The sequence below is a fragment of the Nomascus leucogenys genome, chromosome 5 (genome assembly GCF_006542625.1).
Source record: "Nomascus leucogenys isolate Asia chromosome 5, Asia_NLE_v1, whole genome shotgun sequence".
Classification (NCBI taxonomy): domain Eukaryota; kingdom Metazoa; phylum Chordata; class Mammalia; order Primates; family Hylobatidae; genus Nomascus; species Nomascus leucogenys.
In genome coordinates this window covers 67,047,080-67,072,470 of record NC_044385.1, presented here as the reverse complement: position 1 = coordinate 67,072,470, position 25,391 = coordinate 67,047,080, and the positions used below count along the sequence as shown (strand labels likewise).

Here is a 25,391-nt window from a genome sequence, read left to right as displayed (position 1 = left end):
GGCAACATAGAGATGGGCCAAGGGACAGGAGAGAATGAGTACAAGAAGTCAAGAGGATGGGCGGGGGAACCAGAGTACTTTGATGTGCTTTAGAAATTGACCTGAGGACAGTTCTGCCTGGTCATATCTCTGTCATCTCCAAAAATTATGTGCTAAGCACAGTTTCAGCACAGTTCTAAGTCATATGCTGTGCAATACACATTAGTGTGGCATGATCCTGATCTTCCAAGCACTTAAAATCCAAAGCAATTTTAAACATGAATATACTAAGAATGAGTCATCTTACGTAGAGGGGAAAGACAAGTATCTAGACAATCTAATTTGAAGGGCTCGAAACCACTTCCTCTTCCGTCCCATCTCCCGTAAGTTCTGCTGCTGCGGGCCTCTCTGTGCCCCTCCCCTTTACTTTGTCCTTTGGTTTTGGGCACTAAAGACCTTGTGAAGAAGGTAATGGGCTCTAGGAGACTCATCCATCTGGGTGCAACCTCTCTGGGCCCCCACAGGCCGGGCACCTGTTGCATTACACATCTTGTTCTATTACCTGCTCCACATCTGTGATCCCTGCTGGATCAGCAGCCCCTTGAAGCAGGGAGCCAGTCATACTAATCTGTGTGTTCCAAGGGGACTAAAGCTACATTTTTCACACAATGTTATACATTTACACTAATATCATCTATCTATATATTATATAAACATGCATGCATGTTCATCCATTGCTTTTTTTTTTTTTTTTTGAGACAGGATCTTGCTCTGTCACCCAGGCCCGAGTGCAGTGATATGATCACAACTCACTGCAGCCTCCGCCTCCTGGGTGCAAGCAATCCTCCCACCTCAGCCTCCCAAGTAGTTAGGACTGCAAGTGTATGCCACCATGCCCAGCTAACTTTTTTTGGTATGTTTCGTGGAGATGGGGCTTCCCCATGTTGCCCAGCTGGTCTCTAACTCCTGGGCTCAAGCAATCCACTTGTCTCGGCCTCCTAAAGTGTTGTTTTAGGCTGTGTTTGATACTGTAGTTTGATCTGGTTTTTAAGATAGACCGGCTGGAGATATATATATATGTATTCCAGAAAGAAAGAAAAAAATTTCTTAACTTGGAAGATGCAGAGACATAAAAGCTCTTAATCCACCTAGGAAAAAGGATGGGAAATACCACATCCAGTGTAGTACCACACACATCATCCATCACCCAAATCAGGAAGCCTCATGATGAGTTACGTCCCCAGTGAGCCCATCCAGCCCCATTTTCTCCTTCTTTCTGTGACTTCAGCTAGTACACTGCCTTTGGAAAGATGTTCATAATCCTTTAATACTTTTGCTAGTGGAGCCACAAGTAAATTGAAGTAGGTAGCTGAAACTGCTGGACAACTGGGTTTATTCTGCAGGCTTATTTCACAAAGAGCAAACCTCAGAAGACTGGGGCCATTGCTGACCTGGCTAGTTGGATTTTCAAATATTGACCATTCCTGGACTCCTTGCTACAGGGTTTCATACATCTGCTGTGACACCGGACTGGTCCTGTTGGATAATTCTGATGTCAATGAGAAAATTAAATGAGATAAGAATGTAAATGGTTTAGTATGCAACGATGGCAGTTAGTGGTGTTATTATTCTCATTACCATATTGTGCATGTTTATGCTGCCTCCGGATTTTATTGGAAAAAGTCTTACATGTGTTTTTACACAGAGGCATTGAAAGTTAATTCAGAGTTGATTTTAGGGAAAAGGATTACTTTGGACATAAAATATACAGATTTATAGACATATTCATTGGGAAATGAAGTTACATATATGGGCAATTCTAGTGACTAAAAAGCAATTAATAGAATCAATTACATTGATTGCCTATCAAGTGCATAGACTAAGTATGATGGATAATGGCATAAAACAAACAGCAGAATATGATACATTTTACTGCACAAGCAAAGTAGCCACAGAGCCTGTAAACCTCACTTGTGCTATGACGTTCGTGTTCTGCCATCCTGCCACTTGGGAGAAGGGGCTTCATTGTTTTTACCCTTTTGTGATCCACCAGCATGAACTAGTGGCTAGTTTATGCAGATTGGCAGAATAGTCTAAATTGTTCTGAATCTTTCTAGATGTATTATTTATTCACTTAGATCTTTCCAAGATGTATTATTTACTAGATTTAAAGTGTTTCTAAGAATTAGTATAGTAATTAATCTTAGAAATGAATCTGGGATACATTAAATATTACGGGAAAGAAGTTCATTGCGATGAAGTGAAATTGCTTGTACCATTGACTAACCAGCTACTTTCATATCTTTGCTGTGATTTTGTAACTTTGTAAGAGTTAGCCTGCTTTAGGCTGAGCACTGTGTGGAGAGAGGCCCAGCCAGCCCCTGTTTCTTCCAGCTATTCCAGCTGAGGCATCAGATGTGTGGGTGAAGAAACCATCCTGGACATTCACTCTTATCTGATGGCAACCACATGAGGGATCAAAGTAGGGAGCACCTGGCTGAGCCCCATCCACCACAGAACCAGGATAGATAATAAATTGTTGTTTTAAGATACTAAGTGTTAGGATGGTTTGTTGTGCAGCAATGGATAACTGGAATATAGGGTGATTTTGTTTCTTCATTTTCTTGTAAGCCTTGTTGAGTTAATTTGTATAGAATTTTATGAAATAGCTAGGACAAAGTCACCACTCTATATCAGGAGCAATTTCAGTTGATTTTCTATTTCTTGCCTTGTTTCTAAAAAGTGCATTTCCAGGGGTCCCTGGGAAGAAAATGACTGGTGAATCAAATACCATAATAGAAAGTTAGAGGAGGAAAAACGTTTTCTACTTTCGGCTTTATTTTTGTCACTCTCATAAATGATTGCTCTGGAAAAAAAATTACACAAGTTATATTAGTTTTTCAAAGGACAGACTTTTGAAATTTGGGGGAATTTATTGAAATTCTCTTTATGATTTAATTTATGGCCAAGTAGAACTATCCTATTAATTCTCTTTTTTTAAAAAGTCAAATTTATTTATTTATTTAGAGAGAGGGTTTTGCCCTGTCATCTAGGTTGGAGTGCAGTGGCTCAATCACTGCTCACTGTGGCCTCCACCTTCTGGGCTCAAGCAATCCTCCCACTTCAGCCTGACAGGGGCACCATGCCCAGCTAATTTTTTTATTTTTTGGTAGAGACAGTGTCATGAGTTCAGCTAAAATTCCAGAAGAAGAGAATGGCTATAGGTGGACAACAGCAATCCATGCCAGAGTGCAACTGGATGGGGCAGGAGACTACATTAACCACGGTGGTCAAAGAAAGCCTCTTTTGTAAGAAAGTGATAGTGGGCCGGGCGCAGTGGCTCACGCTTGTAATCCCAGCACTTTGGGAGGCCGAGGCGGGTGGATCACAAGGTCAGGAGATCGAGACCACGGTGAAACCCCGTCTCTACTAAAAAATACAAAAAAATTAGCTGGGCGTGGTGGCAGGCACTTGTAGTCCCAGCTACTCCGGAGGCTGAGGCAGGAGAATGGCGTGAACCCAGGAGGCGGAGCTTGCAGTGAGCCGAGATTGCGCCACTGCACTCCAGCCTGGGCGACAGAGCAAGACTCTGTCTCAAAAAAAAAAAAAAAAAAAGAAAGTGATAGTGGAAGGAACCAAATGCTAGAGAAGACTAAATTTCAATTCTGGCTTGTGACCCTCAGCCAGGCACTTTCACATAGTCACAGCCTATCTACCCTTATGCAGCAGGGAGGTAATTTACTGTGTCTGCACTACCTTAGAGTAGTTTAAGAACAGGGTAGCTGGGACAAGATCTTCCCCCAGAGAAACTGAAATTGAGATGGAAGTTTTCATCTTCTTTGTCAAGAGATTTTAGGTTTTTCAAAAACCCATTTGAAGGATATTATAAGAAATCGAAAAAAGATGAGGTAACTATTAAATGTGATCCACATGGACTGCTTATTATACTCAAGAATGGATTTTCCACTGGGTATCAAGTGATATCAAGAAAAGTATGCCGTACTGCTAATATTCTATTTCTTGATCCAGGTGGAGGTTTATATGGGTGAATTAACTCTGTGATCATACCTTAAACACATTTTTGGTTAGGCACGGTGGCTAATGCTTGTAATCCCAGCACTTTGGGAGGCCAAGATGGGAAGATCACCTGAAATCAAGAGTTCGAGACCAGCCTGGCCAACATAGTGAAACGTTTTCTCTACTAAAAATGCCAAAATTAGCTGGGGGTGGTGCACGCCTGTACTCCCAGCTACTCGGGAGGCTAGGGCAGGAGGATTGCTTGAACCTGGGAGGTGGAGGTTGCAGTGAGCTGAAATAGCACCACTGCACTCCAGCCTGGGTGACAGAGCAAGACTCCATCTCAACAATAACAAAAATACATTTTCATCAACATATTTATAATTCATATACTTTACTGTATTGAAGTTGCTAAAGTTTATAGGAGGCCGTAGTTTTGGACAAGCTTCCTGTACTAGCCCCCAGCACACCAGAGCAAACCAGAATAGTCACTTGTGCTAAGTGCCAAGTAATCAAACTGAACTTTGAAATCAGCGCCAGTTTTCCAAAAGCAGGAGATTCACAGCACCAATCAGAGGGGGCCTAGTTTACCTGAGCCAGCATGACAAGGAAATCCCTCTGTTTTAACCCTATAAGGAAGGTAACTTTGAAATGACCAATCTGATTTTTGTTCCCTGTTTCTATTTTCTTCAACCCTTTTGTGCTTATAAAGCCAAACCCCTCTGCTCAACTCACTGGAACACTATTCTAGAATCACAAATAAAAACCAATTATACTCAATTTGCCATAATTTTGTTTTTTGACAAAGTTATGCTTCAATTTTTTTGTTTGTTTTTTTACAAATCAGACAAAGTAAGCATCCCCAAGTGTACTGTGTAGAGCATTCAGTCACAAAGGTTCTGTTAGTGTTAGTGGATCTCAGGAAGATCTGCTCAATGTAAGCTGTGTTTTAGCATCACAAAAACTCACCTCCCCAACTTGATTATTTTTTGAGAGGACAAGGAAAATGTTGATGTGAACTTTGGAATGCCTTTATGGAATTTTAGGCTAGTGGTTCCCATGTGTCCTATTAGCCAACATTTCCCACCAGATTTATTCTCACCCCCTTCCAAGTTTGAGAACCCCACATCTCTTCTGGGGTCACAGTTCCCTGTTTCATGAGGGACAGGTAAAAGCCAAGTCTCTCTCTTGCATCTTGTTATCCTTTTTTTTTTTTTTTTTTTTGGAGACAGGGTCTCACTCTGTTGCCCAGGCTGGAGTGCAGTGGCGCAATCTTGGCTCACTGCAGCCTCCGGCTCCCGGGTTCACGCCATTCTCCTGACTCAGCCTCAGGAGTGGGATTATAGGCACTCGCCACCACGCCAGGTTAATTTTTGCATTTTTAGTAGAGTCGGGGTTTCACCATGTTGACCAGGCTGGTCTTGACCCCTGGCCTCAAGTGATCCGCCCGCCTCGGCTTCCCAAAGTACTGGGATTACAGGTATGAGCCACTGCGCCCCCGGCGTAAATCTTTTTTTCTTTTCTTTTCTTTTCTTTTCTTTTTTTTTTTTGAGACAAAGAGTCTCGCTCTGTAGCCCAGGCTGGAGTGCAATGGCGCGATCTCGGCTCACTGCAGCACCCACCTCCCTAGTTCAAGCGATTCTCCTGCCTCAGCCTCCCCAGTAGCTGGGATTACAGGCGCCCGCCACCATGGCCGGCTAATTTTGTGTGTGTGTGTGTGTGTATTTTTTTTTTTTTTTTTTAGTAGAGATGGGGTTTTACCATGTTGGCCAGGCTGGTCTCACACCCCTGACCTCAAGTGATCCACCCGCCTCGGCCTCCCGAAGTGCTGGGATTACAGGCGTGAGCCACCGTGCCCGGCCATAAAGCCATTTTTGAAAAGTGAAACCTATGTCTCATTTTGACTCTACATCAAGAATAAAGACTGAAAAGAAACGCTAATTCATCGGGCAGCAGGTCTTTTAGTAATTTTTTTAAACCTCTTTGGTGGCCATGGCGCATTTTGAGAACGTGGTGAACGCTGTAGTCCCTTTCCCTCCAAACATCGCAAAATATTGTCTGTTAAAGAAGAGACTGATCTCACTGGCACCATCTGTAGTTTTTGCACAACTGGTCACGCCCTCCACTGTCCGGTTCGCCGGACTGGGACCCGCCTCGGCCAGCGAACCGTTGCTGAACTCTGGCGAGGACTCCGCCTCTAGGACTACAATCGCGGGGTGGGTGGGGTCGCTTGGAGGCAGCTGGCTCCCCACGGCCGCGGGCGAGTCCGGAACACAGTTACCCGCCCCTGTTGCCCACCGGAGCGCAAAGGGAGAGGAAGGCGCCAGGCCGGAAACGGAAGAGAGGGCGGGGACGTGTTTGGCAGCGGGACGCACCATTTCAGTTGTGTTCTTGGTTCATTTTGTGTCTCGGCGATGTTTCCTAGAGTCTCGACGTTCCTACCTCTTCGCCCCTTTTCCCGCCACCCTTCGTCCTCTGGAAGCCCGGAGACATCAGCGGCTGCGATTATGCTACTCGCTGTTCGGCACGGAACAGTCAGGTACCGCAGTTCAGCGCTCTTGGCCCCGTAGGTCTTCAGGCAACCCCGGGCCCCGTTCTGTACATCCTCCGACTTCCTGGGGTCGATGTTATTACCTGCTGGGTCTTAGAAGCTATTGCTTTAAATCTGAGGAAAGAGAAATCCTAGAAAGAAAAGATGACGTTCCCAAGGTCATAGTGTGCGTGAAAACAGAGCTACGATTATAAGCCTGGTCGCTGTGCTCTTTCTACTACACGCCGCGCCTCATTCCTCTTGTCATCATCTCCTGTCAGTTTACCCAGATTTTCATCTTTTGCCTCCCAAGATTTATTTAATAGTGTCATTTGTTTTCCTTTATTCTTTAGTTCATTACTGAAAAACTTGAAAAACAGCGTGCCAGTACTGGTTGTAAACCCCAAGTGAGAGAGTCCTACCATCACGGAGCGTGTAGTTCCAGCAAGTAGACAATTCAAGTGCTACGTAGTGAAGTAATGGCTGAGATAGTGTAGGTAAGCACAGAGTACACTGTTCAGCCGCCATGAATGACTATTTGCTGGGACAGCAAATAGGGACACCTAACCATTGTAGGGGAGACTCAGGATATCGTTTCTGGAAAAGTCTGATGAAATCTGAAGGAGGACCACTGGTCGAAGTTAGCCAGGAAAAAAACGGAATTGCGGCATACTTGGTTTTGGTATTTATCCTCCGAGAACTTTATTATGAAAACCTAATTCCACTGCATAAATTCCGTGCGTTAACACTCAGAAGGCAGTTTGGTTAAGTACAGTGCTGAAGCAGGTTAGTAGCGGTGAAGATGGGAAGGACCAGCTGAATGGAGGAGAAAAATTGCACAGGTAGAATTAAAGAGATGTGACATTATGGGATAATGGTACGGTGGTCAGAGATAGCAAAAATTTCAACTGGCTGCGTTGGAGTATTAGGGTATCCTTAATGTTAACAGAAGAATGCGGAGCCAGGCTTGAGAAAGATTTTTATATATATTATAATTTTAGAAAACAAAAAATACCTGTTTATGTTAGGGGGCCTTTTTATATAGAAGGTGTGAAAAATGGAAAGTCAGTCTGAAAGAGGAGTCTTGAATGTGGCGTTGAAGGTGTTGCATTTGAAGTACTGATGAGATGCTGTCAGTGGAAACAAACTCAGGTGGGAGGTTAGGTCTAGAGTTTTATTATTTTTAGTGCTAGGGAGTTACTTAGACGTGATTTTCCTATAATGTAGATTGCTTTCTGTGGTATGATAGCAGTCTTGAAAGAAAACAGTGTAGTAAAGATTACATGTGAGATTCATTCCCCTGATGACCACCTTTCTATTACAATACCTTGAATAGTAACTTTAAATGTAAAATAATGACCATTTTCTTAAATAGATTGTACCATATATTGAATATTATAATGAGAGTCCTATGTACTGATTATGAGGATATTAGTTATGCAGTTGGTTTTTTATTCTAATTTTAAAGTGCCTGATTTGATAGCCTCTGATGTTTCCATAAGCAGATCAAATAGTTTCAGCATTTTTTGAAATTGCCATTTTCTCTTTCATGTAAGTATCCTTAACCTGTGGCTGCCATTTTCTGTCTTTAAGAACTTGATACTATATATATATATTTTGGGAGAGAGTCTTGCTCTGTCGCTTAGGCTGGAGTGCAGTGCGCGATTTCGGCTCACCACAACCTCCGCCTCCCGGATTCAAGCCATTCTTCTGCCTCAGCCTCCCAAGTAACTGGGACTACAGGCACCAACCACCACACCTGGTAATTTTTGTATTTTTAGTAGAGACTGGATTTCACCATATTGGCCAAGCTGGTCTCGAACTCCTGACCTCATTATCCGCCCACCTCCGCCTCCCAAACTGCTGGAATTACAGGCGTGAGCCACCACGCCCAGCCGAACTTCATACAATATTTAACCCAGAGTCTGATACAGGCTCTTGAGCTCACCTGCATGAGAATCACCTGGGGTCTTAGTTAAAATGTTAAATTCCAAACTAAGAACTGTGTTTTAAGTCAGCTCTCTGTGTGATTTGTATAACCTCTAGAGGTTCATAACCACTACTTTAACTTCTGTGGGCAACAGTTTGTACTGTAAAGTGAGAATAATGAAACCTATTCTGTTAAATTGTAAGGATTAAGTAACGTACATAGCTAGTGTAATATGGTTCTCTGACCAGCAGCGTTAGCGTCACCTGGGAGTTTGTTAGAAATGCAAATTCTCAAGTCTCTCCTGGACAAAGCTGTTGATTCAGAATTCTTTGGTGGGACCAAAGTGTGTTTTAGCAAGGAGCATAGATAATTTCTGTGGGCCGGGTGTGGTGGCTCACACCTTGTAATCCCAGCACTTTGGGAGGCGGGCAGATCGCTTGAGCCTAGGAATTCAAGCCTGGGCAACATGGTGAAACCCTGTCTCTACAAAAAATTAGTCCCAATTACTTAGGAGGCTGAGGTGAGCTCAGGGAGGTTGAGGCTGCAGTGAGCTGAGATCACACCACTGCACTCCAGCCTATCTGACAGAGTGAGGCCCTGTCTCAAAAAAAAAAAAAAAAAAAAAAAAATTCTATGCATATTAAAGTTTGAGAAGCAGTGCTGTAGCACGTCAGCTTCATAAAGGCAGGGACCATGAAATTCTTATTTACTATATATTGTCAGTACCTAGTATAGTGCCCACCACAGAGTAGATATTCACTATATTTAACGAATAATTTTTTAATATACCCTCTTACTGAAACTAACACATCAGAGTTTTGAAAGTTCTTCAATAATCAAATACCAAAACAAGTTTTTAACCCCACAGAATAAAATTGGATATTTGGATTACTTAGAATTAGGAAATCTTTTTGCATGAGTCTAATATAGATGTAATCATTTGTGTTGTTCTTTTTCATAAATGTATCTGGTGAAGAAAGCACAAATGACATTTCTAGTCATTGATTATTTTCTTTTCTGTTCCATTCTAGCTTACCTTACAAATGGTTATGGGTTAAGTAGCGTGTAGCTCGATGAGAATGTTGATCAGATTAGATAACACCCACTCAAAGTTTTTTTGAAATAATCTTTATTGATAGAAATTTATTTTTGTATTGTTTAATTATAACTTTTTAAAGAGGTATTGTGTTAAGAGCAAGGACTTGCAGTCAGTCACATTTGGGTTTGAGAATAATAAATTGTCATTTATTAACCATGTCAGTGTTTTTCTACCGAACCCTGGGGTAAATGGAGGGAGGGAACAGACTTGGGAGCACCAGCACCCCCAGACCTCCCCTGGCCACCCCAAGGACCAAGTGATCAATATTTCAACACACCTCTACTTATTTGTGGCACACAGTGTGTCTTAGTTCTTAGTGAGCTGTGAGCTACGTGACTATGGGACTTCTCTGATTTTCAGTTTCCTTATCTGCAAAATAGAGATCTTAGGGAGTTAATGTGGGTATGAGAAATGTAAATAAAGTATATTACACAAGATGAGGCATGTAGTATATGCTAATGAATGATAAGTTGCTGCTATTATGGTTAACAATAATTATAAGAAGAGATCAGCCTGACCAACATGGGGAAACCCCATCTTTGCTAAAAATACAAAATTAGCTGGGCGTGGTGGCACATGCCTACAATCCCAGCTACTCGGGAGGTTGAGGCAGGAGAATTGCTTGAACCCAGGAGGCGGGGGTTGCAGTGAGCCGAGATCGTGCCATTGCACTCCAGCCTGGGCAACAAGAGCGAAACTGCGTCTCAAAAAAAAAAAAAAAGCAAATGGAAAGGGCTTGAATTGAAAAAAAATTTTAGATACGTAATTTTTTACTTTATTGTAAGTAAGTTTTTTACTTTATTGTAGACTGCATTGTATTTTTCATTTTTTTCTTTGATGCATCTTTCCAGGACAAAAAATAATATCCAAAGATATTTTGGCACTAACAGCGTGATCTGTAGCAAGAAAGATAAGCAGTCTGTTCGAACTGATGAGACTTCCAAGGAGACTTCAGAGAGCCAAGACAGTGAAAAGGAAAATACGAAAAAGGACTTGTTAGGCATTATTAAGGGCATGAAAGTTGAATTAAGCACAGTAAATGTACGAACAACAAAGCCCCCCAAAAGAAGACCACTTAAAAGTTTGGAAGCTACACTTGGCAGGCTTCAAAGAGCTACAGCATATGCTCCAAAGAAGAGGTAAATTTAATTGTAATTCAAATGTTGTTTGAAACTCCAGTAAGCTTTTCCTTTTGGTAAAAAATATTTTTAATACAAGTACTTGGGAAATGTTGAATTAATGAAGAATAAATATCAGCTTGTAAACACAGGGACTGTAATAATTACTTGAGGCTGGGCATGGTGGCTCACACCTATAATCCCGGCACTTTGGGAGGCCGAGGCGGGCGGATCACTTGAGGTCAGGAGTTTGGAGACCAGCCTGGCCAACATGGTGAAACCCCGTCTCTACTAAAAATACAAAAATCAGCTGGGCGTGGTGGTGCGTGCTTGTAATCCCAGCAACTTGGGAGGCTGAGGCAGGAGGACCATTTGAACCCAGGAGGCAGAGGTTGCAGTGAGCCAAGAATTGTGCCACTGCACTCCAGCCTGGGGGACCGAGCGAGACTCTGTCTCAAACAACAACAACAACAAAATAATAATTACTTGAGAAATGCTGTTATTGTATTATATTTAAATAACAAGAGGATATCTGTACACAATCCAGAGAAAGGAAAGAAGTGATCTCATTGAGAATTTCACACACTTATTACATATTTATCAGTGTTATTAACTGCTATGTAATTGCCTCTTTAAGCTGTTAATTAACAATATCATTTACATCTTGATTTGAAGGTAGCTTATTGTCTGTAAAGGACTTGCTTATTTAAAATTTTCCATTTTAAAGATTTCTGGAATAAAGTTTTAGCATGTTGATTACAGCTGCTTTATATGACTTCCCTTGATCAATACCTATCAGTGCTTTCAGCTTTCTTAGTAGTTTCCTCAGAGTATTAAAAGTATTTGTGTTTATCAAAAGAGTATTATATTTAATTCTAAGTGCAATCAGTGATACTTGGGATTGTGTGGTAGGTTAAATGGCAGTATTTTTTTTAGTGGTATGTAATGATGTATTTCAATGATGTCATTAATTCAAGTAGTAAGGTATGTGGCTTTAGGATACTCATAACTGACTTCTCTTACCAGAACAAACAGATTTTAATAGTCTTCTGTTTCCCAGACTGATTTAACATTTTAATGGAACTTCTTGGTTTCTACATTATATCAAAAAATACCTCTAGAAAGTATGATTGGGTAGTAGAGTAAGCTAATTCAGACTATCAGTACCCATAATAGGTACTTTTTCCTCCTCCTCCTGCTTTTAGAAACAAAACGGTTATATATAAATATATGGAAATAAATAATACAAACATATATAAATACTTTTCAAGAATGGCATTTTTAACGCTCCTAGACCTATTTGTGACCCATCATGCTCTTTATTATAATTATAATTGAATTAACAATTACAGAAATGGTAAAGTGAGTTGAATGCTTTGGAAAGAGTCAGTAAAGGTCATTTAAAATTTTTCTTTCCAATTAGGTATGAGTGAGGCAAACATACATGTGTGGGAAGATCATACACTTAGATTGCTTTGTAAGCTTTCTTACATTCTTGCTCCACTTTTCTACTTAAACTAAAATTGAAAATATTGGAGGATGGGTGTGATGTATATAAAAGATGTGTCTTAGAACATCTATCAGTGGTCCTATGTTCAAAGAAGAGGCTTTGGTCCCACATCAAAAGACTGGTGAATGAGGTACATTTGTTTTGAGTTTTAAAAAGGTGTCTTTTAATGATTTTTTTTCCTCCCCTCCCTCTTTTTCAAGGACTCCTAGGTGCACGGGATTAGGTTAGTCATGATCTTTGCTTCATGAGGTACTGTCATCATTGCTTCATACATAGACTGCTTTTCTTTGTTTGTATTAAATATTGAACCTTCATTGATATGGTTACCATGGCTACACTACCTCCCAAACTTAGTGGTATAAAACATTCATTCATTATGCTCACAGATTCTGTGGGTTAGCGATTTGACTAGAACACAGTGGGGCAAGGCCAATCTGTGCTCTGTGATGTCTGGGGCCTTAGTTGGAAGACTTAGAAGTCTGAGGATGGAATTGTCTGAAGTTTGCTCACTCATAGGTCTGGCAGTTGATGCTGGCTGTCAGCTGAGACCTTATTAGCAGAAACACCTACATGTGGCTTTCTTTGTGGGCTGGGCTTTATCCCTGCATGATGGCTGGGTTCCAGGGCGGGTGTCTCAAGAGAAAGTGAGCCAAGAGAAAGTTGTATTTTCTTTTTAATGACCTAGCCTTGTAATAAGATTGGACATTACCATGTTTACCCTTGTTCCACATTGATTTTCCTGGGATATTTGTTTTTATCACAACCACTCCTGAGAAACAATCTTGACAAAGATATAGTGTCATTGATAGGAATGGAGCAATATACAGTTGGTCCTCTGTATGTGCACGTTCTGCATCCAGAGATTCAACCAATTTCTGATTGAAAATATTTAAAAAAAATACAGTATAACTACTTACATAATTAGGTATTATAAGTAATCTAGAGATAATTTAAAAGTATTCGGAGGATGTGCATTACTTATATGCAGGTACTCTGCCATTTTATATAAGGGGCTTGTGCATCCATCCTGGTGGGGGCCAGAGCTGTTCCCGGAAACAATGCCCGTATCCCACGGCCCCACCTCCCCCAACCCCTGCAGATATGAAGGGACTGCTGTAATGTTACTGTGAATTGCCTAGTTTACATCATTATTGACATGATTGTATTTTCCTGTGCTGCCCCAGAGTACCTTAGGACACAGTTTGGGAGCCAGGGTCCCAGGTGGAGAGCTTGTGTCTTCTCTACTCATCTTTAGCTAAGGTAGATTCCGGGCTGGGATCTGGAATCGTCTGAGGGCCCTTTTCCAGTGGTTGATACTGGCTGTTGGCTGAGGCTTTAGCTAGGGCTCTTGGCCAGTACACTTACCCGTGGCCTTTCCATGTGGCCTGGGTTTCTTGCCTGGTAGCTGGGTTCCACAGACAAATGTCATGAGAGATGGAAGTGAAAGCTGTATCACATTATTTGATCTAGCCTCAGAAGTTGCAGTGTGTTACCTCTATCTTGTTCTGTTCATCAAGGCAGTCACAAAGTTTCCCCTGGTTTTCAGGGAGGGAAGATAGATCTCCCTCTTGATGGATATATGGCAATGTTTTGGAAGAGCATGTGGAACCAGAAGTAATGCTGTCACTATTTTCTGAAAGTATAATCTGCTTATCAGGTACATCTGGTACCTGATAACTGTAGAATTTCAGCTATATTATAGGCAACATTGTCATGACAAAATTGACCCCTAATTCATAGATTGCATCTGACCTGGGAGAACTACGGGTACCTGATGGGGATACCATATTTAGGACTTAAATGCAGTGATTATTCTTACTGCATGTCCTTTGCAGGGACCCTGGAAACTGCATGTGGCCTTGTTACAAGAGAGACTGGCTCCTGTGGGGCAGTAAGCCAGGCAGCTTGTAGATCTCATATCCTTACTCTAAGATGATTGACTGTGTGAAGTGTCACCTGCATGAACACTACAATAACTCCCACTGAGAAGGAGACCGAAGGCTGCCCTGCTGGCCTGCTGTGGTTCTGTCTTTCATCTTCCTGAATGGACTGGGCCAGGTGTCACCTGTAGTGGTCCTTTGGGTCTGAATGTTTAGTGGAACCTAAGAATATCCCTGGTGATGCAGCAGTAACCAAAATTTCTAGCATCTGCTTTAACTTCCTCTTAACCTGATTCATTTGGAAGGCATCAGCTAACTATTACTCACTTAATTGATCCCTGTGGAAATTTAGATTATTTCTGGTGTTTCACTAGTATGAAATGATGCTATGTTTAAGATCGTTTATTCATTCAGCAACTTTCGCTTGCCATTATATTTCACACCATCCAAAGTGCTAGAGGTTGGACATTGAACAAAACAAAGTCTCTGCTTCCTACATTAAAATGGGGGGAGGGATGTAGGAGAGGAGATATATGTACAACACACACACACACACACACACACACACACACACACACAATGTCTATACCATGTCAGGTGGTGAAACATGAAGAAAAATAAGAGTGATGGGGTTGGGCCAGGCACAGCCTGTAATCCCAGCACTTTGGGAGGCTGAGGCAGGAGGATTGCTTGAGTCTAGGAGTTTAAGACCAGCCCGGCCAACATAGTGAGACCCAGTCTCTACAAAAAATGGAAAAAAAAAAAAATAGGTGGGTGTGATGGCACGCACCTGTAGTCCTAGCTACTCAGGAAGCTGAGGCAGGAGGATTGCTTGAGCTGAGGAGGTTGAGGCTGCAGTGAGCTGTGGTTGTGTCACTGTACTCCAGCCTGGGTGGAAAAAAAAAAAAAAAGAATGAGGGGGCTGGAGAGGTGCTATTTTTAAGAATAATTAGGGAAGAACTCTGATAAGGTAACATTTGAGCAAAGATTAGAATCAAATTAGGGATAAAGCCATGTAGATATCTGAAAGATGAATTCCTTTTCAGGCATAGAGGATAGAACTGCCTAGGCCTTGAGGTTGGAGTATGCAGTATCCTTCAAATTCCACAAATTTGTTTCTTTTCTTTCATTTTTTGATACAGAGTCTTGCTCTATTCCCCAGGCTGGAGTGCAGTGGCACAATCGCCTCTACCTCTGGGCTCAAGCAATCCTCCCACTGCAGCCTCACAAGTAGCTAGGACTACAGACATGCACCATCACACCTGGCTAGTTTTTTTTTTTTCTTATTGTAGAGGCGGTGTTTCACTATGTTGTCCAGGCTGGTCATGAACTCCGGGACTCAAGTAATCTGCCCACCTTGGCCTCCCAAAGTGCTGGGATTACAGGCATGAGCCACCACGCCCAGCTGTTTATTTTCTTTCTTTCTTTCTTTCTTTTTTTTCTGTTTATTTTCTTTAAACACATATTCTTAGAAGTGGAATTGCTAGGTCAAAAGATGTGCATTTTTTTTTTTTGCCTTTGATATATGGCAACAAGTCGCCTGCCAAAAGCGGTGCCAATTTATCCACTCAGTAGTTTCTTTCCCTCATCAGAATTCTTTTCTGAAATTGTATGTCATACAGTTTATTTTAAAGAAATTTAAAAAGTACAGAATGTTATGAAGGGGAAAAGTTCGTATTGATGAAATCGTTTTAATTACAGGATAGAATAGATTGTTAAAAGATACTTTAACAAGTTCTCCTTACATTGTTAAAATATATGAAGAAAGATCCCTGTATGTAAAAATTATTCAATGACAGAGGCTCCCCCACAATTTTTGTTAATTAGAACATTTCAAATTATAAAGCTAGAGAGTATAACTATATAGGAAACCATTGTTATGAAATGTATCATTCTAGAAAATGAATATTCATCTGTGTTCTGTGTATACTTTGATCAAATATATTAAAATTTGAAAATGAAGTTCACAAGCAGTTTATGAAAGAAATACAATGACTTTGGAATAAGGTTAAAGCTTTATTCACAGATAACAGTTTTAAAAGCACATTTTATTTTAACTGTTACATTTCTCTATTTTTCTTTTCTTTTTTTTTTTTGAGACAGACTCTCACTCTGTGGCTCAGGCTGTAGTGCAGTGGAAAAATCATGGCTCACTGCAGCTTCTACCTCCTGTGCTCAAGAATATGTGATCCTCCCACTCAGCCTCACCAGTAGCTGGGACTATAGGCATATGCCACCACACCTGGCTAATTTTTTTTTTCCCTTTTCTTTTCTTTTTTTTCTCTATCCCAGGCTGGTCTCAAACTCCTGGGCTCAAGCGATTCTCCCGCCTCAGCCTCCCAAAGTGCTGGAATTACAGGCATGAGCCACCATGCCTGACCCCTTGTTTCGTTCTTCTGGTTTTCTTCTATCCCTATCTGATTTTAGATCTTTCATACCTTAGTTAAGTCCTTAAAATCTTTCTCCAAGAACTTCAGGAATTTGGGAAGTTTAACTTTCGTATTAGGTAACGGATCATAATATAGAAAGCCAGGAATAGTAAAACATTAATTTGGATCCCACTCATTGAGATGTCAGTTCTCAGTGAGTTGAAAAATGTTGCAAATAGCCAGGCATGGTGTCAGATGGCTATAGTCACAGCTACTCAGGAAGATGAAATGGGAGGATTGCTTGAACCCAGGACTTTGAGGCCAGACTTGAGGACATATTGAGATCCCTGTCTCTTAAAAAAAAAAAAAAGGAAAAAATGTTGTAAATAATTTATTTTCTTTTTATAATAGAATGTTTTTCTGTTAACTTGCTCTAATTTAGGAAGCTTTTAAAAGCTTTTCTTATGAAAAATTTAAAACATATGCGAAGAACACAAAATGGTATAACCCCTTTCTACTGTTGCCCAACTTCAACAGTGATCAACATTTTGCCATTCTTGTATCATTATGCCTTCACCCACTTTCCATCTCCTACTTGATGATGATTTATGGCTCTTTTTTTTAGGTAAAATTTAAGTATATTAAAGTGTACAAATCTTAGCTGTAGGATTTCGACAAACAGATAAGCCCTTGTGACCCACACACTTACCAAAACACTATGTTTTTCATTTTCACCTTCCCAGTCAGTAGCCATCAGTCCTGAGGCAATTGCTGTTTTGATTTTTTTTTTCACCTCAGATTAGTGTTCCCTGTTCTGGAACTTGATATAAATGGAATCATACAGATTTTTTTTTTTTTTTTTTTGACAGAGTCTAGTTCTGACACCCAGGCTGGAGTGCAGTGGCACAATCTTGGCTCACTTCAACCTCCACCTTCCAGGTTCAAGCAATTCTCATGTCTCAGCCTCCAGAGTAGCTGGGATTTTACAAGCACGCACTGCCATGCCTGGCTAATTTTTGTATTTTATATTCTTTGTGTCCAACTTCTTTCGCTTGATCTAATGTCTGTGAAAGTCATTCATGTTGTCATGAGCTGAGTACTTTTCCATTGTATGGATGTATCACAATTTGTTTTTCTATTCTGATGATAGACTTTTAGGTTGGTTCCAGTAAAGTTTCTGCGAACTGGTTAACCTGCCTTTATATTTGCTTAAAATATATATTGTTTCTGAAATACAATAGCATCTAATTAAAAATTCCACTAATTTATAATTTTTGAGGCTGATTGTCCCTCACCCCTCTACCTTAATATATTGTTCTGAGTTAGTGTTGTTCTTCAGCAAATATCCATTAATTTTAACATTTAACATTTCAAAGTTTATATAAAACCAGTACCTAATAGTTGAGAATTCTTGCCTTTGTCAGAAATTGAATTGAATACTTTTTTGAACACCAAAGTTTTCTCCAAAAATCATTTTACTTTTCACTAAACTAATGGTGTAATAAGCAATCTCTTCTTTTTTGTTTTTTGGTTTTCTTTGTTTGTTTTGTTTTGGTTTTTTTGAGACAGAGTCTCACTCTGTCTCCCAGTCTAGAGTGCGGTGGCGTGATCTTGGTTCACTGCAGCCTCCACCTCCCGGGTTTAAGCAATTTTCTTGCCTCAGCCTCCCGAGTAGCTGGCATTTACAGGTGCATGCCACCACGCCCAGCTAATTTTTGTATTTTTAGTAGAAATGGGGTTTCACCATGTTGGCCAGGCTGGTCTTGAACTCCTGACCTCAAGTGATCTGTCTGCCTCGGCTTCCCAAAGTGCTGGAATTACAGGCATGAGCCACCACACCTGGCCAATCTCTTTTTTTCTTTCTCATTTGTTTTTCACTTCCTTTTTCAGAATTGAGCCCCTGAGTCCTGAGTTGGTGGCAGCTGCATCTGCTGTGGCAGATTCTCTCCCTTTTGATAAGCAAACAACCAAGTCAGAGCTGCTGAGCCAGCTCCAGCAGCATGAGGAAGAGTCAAGGGCACAGAGAGATGCAGAACGACCTAAAATTAGGTGAGTGAATCAAACCCTTAAGTCAGTAATGTTTATATTGCAAAATGGGCCATTTTCATGTGGCTAGTGAGTAATACACATAATATATACCACGTAAGTGGAATTTGTATATAAAATATACCATATACTTTTAGCAATTCAACTTTTTAAAAAACTTATGTCTTAAGTATGATTATAGTTTTTAAAAAAACAATTGAATAAAGTTTCCTTTTAGGAAGTTACAGTTTCTTGTCCATGAAAAAATAAATGGTAAATTCAGTAATGTTATTAAAAATAAATAACAGAATAAGGTAGCTTCTCTGAGAAAAGTAATTTTTTTCAGTTAAATACCTTGCTGGTTTTATGCATGGTATGATAGTTGCCTTCTCTTTTTCCCCTTCTGTATTTCATCTGACATTGTTCCACTTACTCTCTTCATCTCTCATTATTTTATACCATGTTATACTACTTGCTGCCTACATTATAGTAAGTAGTAAGTATAGTAAGCAGTAACACTGCCTCATTTTGGAGAGTGATCTAAATCAGTTGTTCTCAATGAGCATGTGTACCAGATTTATTTCAAGAAATGAAAAGAAATGGCCGTGTGCTGGCTCATGCCCATGATCCCAGCACTTTGGGAGGCTAAGACAAGAGGATCACTTGAGGTCAGGAATTTGAGACCAGCCTGGACAAAAAAGCAAGACTCCATCTCTACAAAACATAAAAAAATTAGCTGAGCATGGTGGCGTGTACCTGAAGTCTAGCTACTTTGGACTGCACCCGGCCTCGGGAGGATCACTTAAGTCCAGGATTTGAAGTTGCGTTGAGCTGTGATCTCACCACAGCACTCCAGCCTGGGCAATAGTGTGAGACAAGAAACTGTAATTAAAAAAAAAAAAAAAAAGCCAGGCGCATTGGCTCACGCCTGTAATCCCAGCACTGTGAGAAGCTGAGGCGAGCGGATCACCACGTCAGGAGATCAAGACCATCCTGGCTAACACAGTGAAACCCTGTCTCTACTAAAAACACAAAAAATTAGCCTGGCATGGTGGCACACGCCTGTAGTCTCAGCTACTCGGAAGGCTGAGGCAGGAGAATTGCTTGAACCCAGGAGGCAGAGGTTGCAGTGAGCCGAGATCGCGCCACTGCACTCCAACCTGGGCAACAGAGCGAAGCTCTATCTCAAAAAAAAAAAAAAAAAAAAAAGGAAGACATAGATATCTGGACTGTCAGTTCAGTGTTCAGTGACTCATTTTATTTGTGTTTGAACAAATAAAAAGCAACAAATAAATATGGCTAACTCTTGGTTTTAATTTAGTTATTGGATGTAGGTGATAGGTATAACAGATACTGATTTTACTTTCCTATCATTTTCTCTGAATAATTTTTCATGAGACTTACATTTTAAATGAAGATTTCTGAAGTACATCTTTAAAAGATGAAAGTAAACATAAATTGTAATGTTCTGTGTTATGTGAATGTTAATAGGTGACGTTTTTTATTTAAACATTTTTATGCTGTGTCATTAGTGCATAAAAATGAAATAAGAATGAAATGATCTCAGTCTCCTGTTTAAGGAAGTTTATTACTGTTCTGTAGCTAAGATTTCTAATACACTTGACCTTTTTGTTATTTCAGTTTCAGTAACATAATATCAGATATGAAAGTTGCCAGATCTGCTACAGCTAGAGTTCGTTCAAGACCAGAGCTTCAGATTCAGTTTGATGAAGGCTATGACAATTATCCTGGCCAGGAGAAGACCGATGATCTTAGAAAAAGGTATCAGGCTTTGTAATCTGCTGGGTTTTGTTTGTGTAGTTTGTTTTTACCTTAACTGTAGATTTACCTTATTGTGTGTGTGTATTATTGCTGTTGGATATCTGAACATTATGAATGCATTTACATCTGTGTTCTTACTTTCTATATACCACTTCCTAGAGAGGAAACCATGTGCTGGATTTAGCCAGTCCTGTAGTTTTCCATACCTGAAATCAAAATGGGCCATGCTTCACATCTACCCATGATGAATAGGGGTCCTTTGATTTAGAGTAAGCGGAGCTGACTGAATTCTGAGCAAATAAGTATTTTGTGAGAAACATTATTTTTCATTTTAAATATAAGTGTCTAATACTGTATTCATATAGCCTTTGTATCTCAATACATGCTTGTCTGTTGGTCTACCTTAGAGAAATAACCCACCATCAATGAGAAGGAAAGGCAAGAGGAAAAAAGTTTATATAATACTTTAAAATGGTAGATTATTTGTGGCCATTTGAATTTACTGATTTGAAGTTCTTAAAGATGCTGAGCCATGCCTAACATAGTTATTTTAAAATCTAAAGTTGTTCTGTATTTGCATAACGGTTTCTGTTCTTTTTCTTCTTTAAACCCTGAAAGTGATAGATGGGAAGGAGGAACCAGATATTTTGGCATGGTCTGACAAAAATTAACTTGTCTTTGTAGCAGGATATGCTCACAACTGGAGTGTTTTCAATGCATTGTGTATTCCGTGGATTTGTTTTAAGTAAAATCAGAAACTTGAGTTAACTCCTTCTGGGTGTTAAATTACTGATTTATACAGGAAAGTTGGAAAAGGTGGTCAGCAGTTAACACCGGAAGTTCAAGAGGTTATGGTGACTTTGGAAGATTATTTGAATTACTAATTTAAAGTGATTTAGTATCTGTTACATATTATTGAATAAAGGAGAAGGTGTACTTGGAGTTTTACTTAAGAATATTTAACTGAATCAGTTAATCCTCGAGAATATTTAACTGAATCATTCATCTTGGACATGATTCTGTGCAACTACATTAGGATGGTATATTATAATTTGATTTTTAATATTAGATTTGATATTTAATATTTTAAAAATTAGAAGCAAGTAGGAAAGGGTTTTCTGTGCCTTCAGTGTGTTAAAAAGCCAGCTAGAGGCGAGTAAGGGGAAGCAATGGTGAGACGCCAAGTTGTTCACCCTGCTATGACTGGGGCAGGATCTGGGATATCAACCCCAGACAACCCAGGCCTGGATTGATTTTTTCTGTTGGAGATTGACAGTTCGCACTGGCCTGCCTCAGAATGTTGGCACTGCCACTGACTAATTCTGTGACTGGGGCACCTTTTATAGCCTCCATTAGCCTGTTTCCCTAGCTATAAAATGCTGAAAGTGAAACCTAGCTTAAATGGCTTTCTTAAGGAATGGAAAAGAAACATGTGTAAACTATCTGGTACATAGTAGGTGCTCAGCAAATGTCCATTCCCTCTCTTTGTAGTACGTTCCTCTTTTGAAATTGAATACTTTATCAAGGCATTTGCCCTCTGCTGTGACTTGCTTTAATCCACCATCCTGTTTATCAGACATGCGGTTGAGGGAGAAGAATGCAAGGCACTGAAGAGAGTTATGGAGCGCAAAAGCCTTTGTTTACAAATAACTTGCAACCTGCTAGAGGGAAGATTATATGATTTGAGATCACGTTATTTAACGTTAATATGGTATTTGCATTTTTTCCAGTTATTTCTGTTTAGTAGAGAGAAGTAATTTAGTTTATAAAAAAAACAAGAATTCAAAATTATTTTTAAAACTAACCCTCCAGTTTATTATTTTTTATTTTTCTTCGAGACGGAGTCTCGCTCTTATCTCCCAGCCTGGAGTGTAGTGGTGCAATCTCGGCTCACTGCAACCTCTGCCTCCTGAGTTCAAGGGATTCTCCTGCCTTAGCCTCTCAAGTAGCAGAGATTACAGGCACATGCCATCACACCTGGCTAATTTTTTTTGTATTTTTAGTATAGACAGAGTTTCACCATGTTGGCCAGGCTGGTCTCAAACTCCTGACCTCAGGTAATGCACCTGCCTTGGCCTCCCAAAGTGCTGGGATTACAGGCGTGAGCCACCTTGCCTGGCCAGCCATCCAGTTTATAAACTGGATTTTAATCTGCCAGTAAATGTATTCAAGTAAATATGTGAATTGATGCATAAAGCAGTTGATTATCAAGTGTGTAAGAAAATGTTACCTATTAACTCTCTGATATTAATTTCAATAGTTAATTAAAAAGTCATGTAAAGAAAGTTAATAATTATTTTAAAATACAGAATGATTGCCTTATGAAAGGGAATGTTGTGATTTACCAGTGCAATCTTTTATAATTATAATTTGTAATTAAACATTGCAGTGTTTTCTGCCCTTAAAGACAAATGTTGACTTTAACAGCTTCTATTTTGGCATAGTTATAGTTTTTCACAACGTGGAGTTTTTAAAACCTTAATATAAAAGCAAAAAAATAAAAATTATGGCAAATTAAGCTAATCTTTTCAATTAGGTATTTTGGAAATTAAATTGCTGTAACTGATTTGTTGTATTATGAAGCAAAACTTCAAGTATTATGAAGCAAAATTTCAAAAAATTTCTGTTTTTTGTTTATCGGTCCTAAAAATGTGGCAATTTAGCTAATATTTTTGATGTGGGTCAGTGGAATTATTTTTAATTTCTACATAGAATATTTCACTTAAGATATTTTCTCATAATTTTTGTTGACAGTTTAAAATATATTCATTAAAATGTTATTTTCTTTTTTTGGACTTAGGAAAAATATATTCACAGGGAAAAGACTTAATATTTTTGACATGATGGCAGTTACTAAAGAAGCACCTGAAACAGGTTTGTTAAGAATAACACTCTTTCTCAGGTGGAGAGACATTCCATCCTTCCAAGATGTCCTTAGTGTTCTAATGGTGTAATAGTTGGATATTTTAATATTCCATTCTGTCATTGGCCTGGATCCTGCTTACGAATGTGGCGGTTGTTACAAGGAAAACTTGGGACTGTAACGTCCCCCTAAACTGGGAAGGCGTCAAGAGACCAAAGAATAATTTGGGCAAGTCCAGCTTGACGAATAGATGAGTTTACTAGGACTTACATTACATACTGGACATTCCTGAGCAGCTCTAAAGTCACCCTGCCTCCCATCTCTGAGCAGCCTTTCAGCTAATGTTCTGTTTGCCTACTCTGTGCGCGACGACAGTGTTACCTGATATGTTCCCAGGTATGCCCTGGGATGTTTGGGTTCTCAGGGACACCTGCTTCTCAGCTAGGCACCATGGCCTTGGCTCCCTGCCCAGCCTTCAGGATCCAAGCAACACACATACGCTCTTAAGTAACCTGGTGGGGGACACATCACACTACAGTTGTCAACATTGCTAGTTTTGGTCAGGCTTCCCCCTTGAAATGTTGCATTCTGTGAGACAGCGGGAGGTAAGTACTACCAATTACCAAATCCAGAGGTCCAGATTAGCTACTAATTTGGGTTAGAACAATAATAACTACCATTTACAGTGTATCTCTATGCTATTACATAAAGCTATACTGGTTCCTGGCCTTAGGCAGCTTAGAAGAGGAGATAGCATTTACAAAATAACTTACTGAAGTGACTTAGTGATTGTTCAGGAGATGGGAAGAACATTCAAGGAATATATTTAACAGACTTGTAGTGTTTTCTTTGGGTAAGAAATTTGCCATTTTAAGTCTAAAAGAGAAATAAGTGTCCTCTTGCTTGACATTAAATTTAGTTTACTAGTAAAATAAATGAAGAAACTTAATACAAATGGTCTCTAGTGTATAAGTGATGAGCATTTCTAAAGAAAAGAAGTTAGTTTTTTGGATATTGGTAGAAACAATGTTGTATATGGACTTGGGAGGCTGAGACAACAGGATGGTTTGTGACTAGAAGTTCAAGACCAGCCTGGGCAACATAGCCCCTTTCTCTAAAAAATAGAAAAAAATTATCTAGGCATGGTGGTGCATGCCTGTAATCCTAGCGACTTGGGAAGTTGAAGTGGCAGGATCACTGGAGCCCAGAATTTGAGGCTGCTGTGAGCTATGATTGTGCTATAATACTTCATCCTAAGAATCAAAGTGAGACTCCATCTCAAAGGGGGTAAAAAAAAGAATGTTGTATATGATAGATAAGTTCCTAGGCGGGCCTCCAAAGGCTCATTTAATCTTTCTACAGTTACTTATACGAACTTTTGATTTTCCCTCTATTTAATAGACTATTAGGGGCTATATTTCTCATTCATGTAGCACCTACTCATGTGGCTTACAGATCATAGGAACTAGGTGTCTTAAATCTTAAATTCTTTTTTGAACAAACTGTACTATAAAATATCTATCTATAGAGGAAAGAAGTTAATTCAGTGTTTGTTCATTTGAACTGAAGGTGAAGCTAAAAGAACAACCCCCTTCTATTACAAAAACTGCATTCTCTTGTGTATGATGAAAAGAAAGTGCAAAATGCATAGGGACAAGGAATCGCCTCTCCCCTTCTCAAATGGTTAAGCATGCATCAGAAAGGAATTTGTTGGCCAGGTGTGGTGGCTCACGCCTGTAATCCCAGCACTTTCGGAGGCCGAGGCGGGTGGATCACCTTAGGTCAGGAGTTTGAGACCAGCCTGGCCAACATGGTGAAACCCCGCCTCTACTAAAAATACAAAAATTAGCCGGGCATGGTGTTGGGTGCCTGTAATCCCAGCTACTCGGAAGGTTGAGGCAGGAGAATCACTTGCACCCAGGAGGCGGAAGTTGCAGTGAGCCAAGATTGTACCATTACACTCCAGCCTAAGTGACGAGCAAAACTGTCTCAAAAAAAAAAAAGAAAGAAATTGGTTGTCAGGGCAGCTGCTGTTGTCCAGCCAAAAGAAGCACTTGAAGATTCTTGAGATTCTTGAAGGAACCAGCTTACTTTTTAAAATAAAAAAATCTTATTTCTAAAACTGAAGTTAGTTGGCAAGGAAGCATTGAAGTTTTATATATTTTATAAAACAATATCAAATTATTATACTCTAGTGAGGAAAATAGCACACAACTTTAATAATTTACTCTAATGAAGGTACTATTTGAATATGCTATACTTGCATGAGTCTAAAGAATGGTTTTTGTT

The 25,391-nt window shown here is 39.9% G+C and overlaps 1 protein-coding gene across 1 annotated transcript in view; it reads left to right on the top strand.

Moving 5' to 3' along the window:
• Positions 1-6,324: 6,324 nt before the first annotated feature.
• MRPS31 (mitochondrial ribosomal protein S31) overlaps positions 6,325-25,391 on the top strand; it is a 43,381-nt gene continuing 24,314 nt past the window's right edge. Inside the window, exons 1-5 of the mRNA XM_003270014.4 lie at positions 6,325-6,562; positions 10,407-10,694; positions 18,323-18,481; positions 20,099-20,239; positions 23,040-23,113. Of these exons, the coding sequence (XP_003270062.1) occupies positions 6,411-6,562; positions 10,407-10,694; positions 18,323-18,481; positions 20,099-20,239; positions 23,040-23,113 (814 nt within the window). The 5' untranslated portion in view covers positions 6,325-6,410. The remainder of the gene's footprint in view (positions 6,563-10,406; positions 10,695-18,322; positions 18,482-20,098; positions 20,240-23,039; positions 23,114-25,391) is intronic.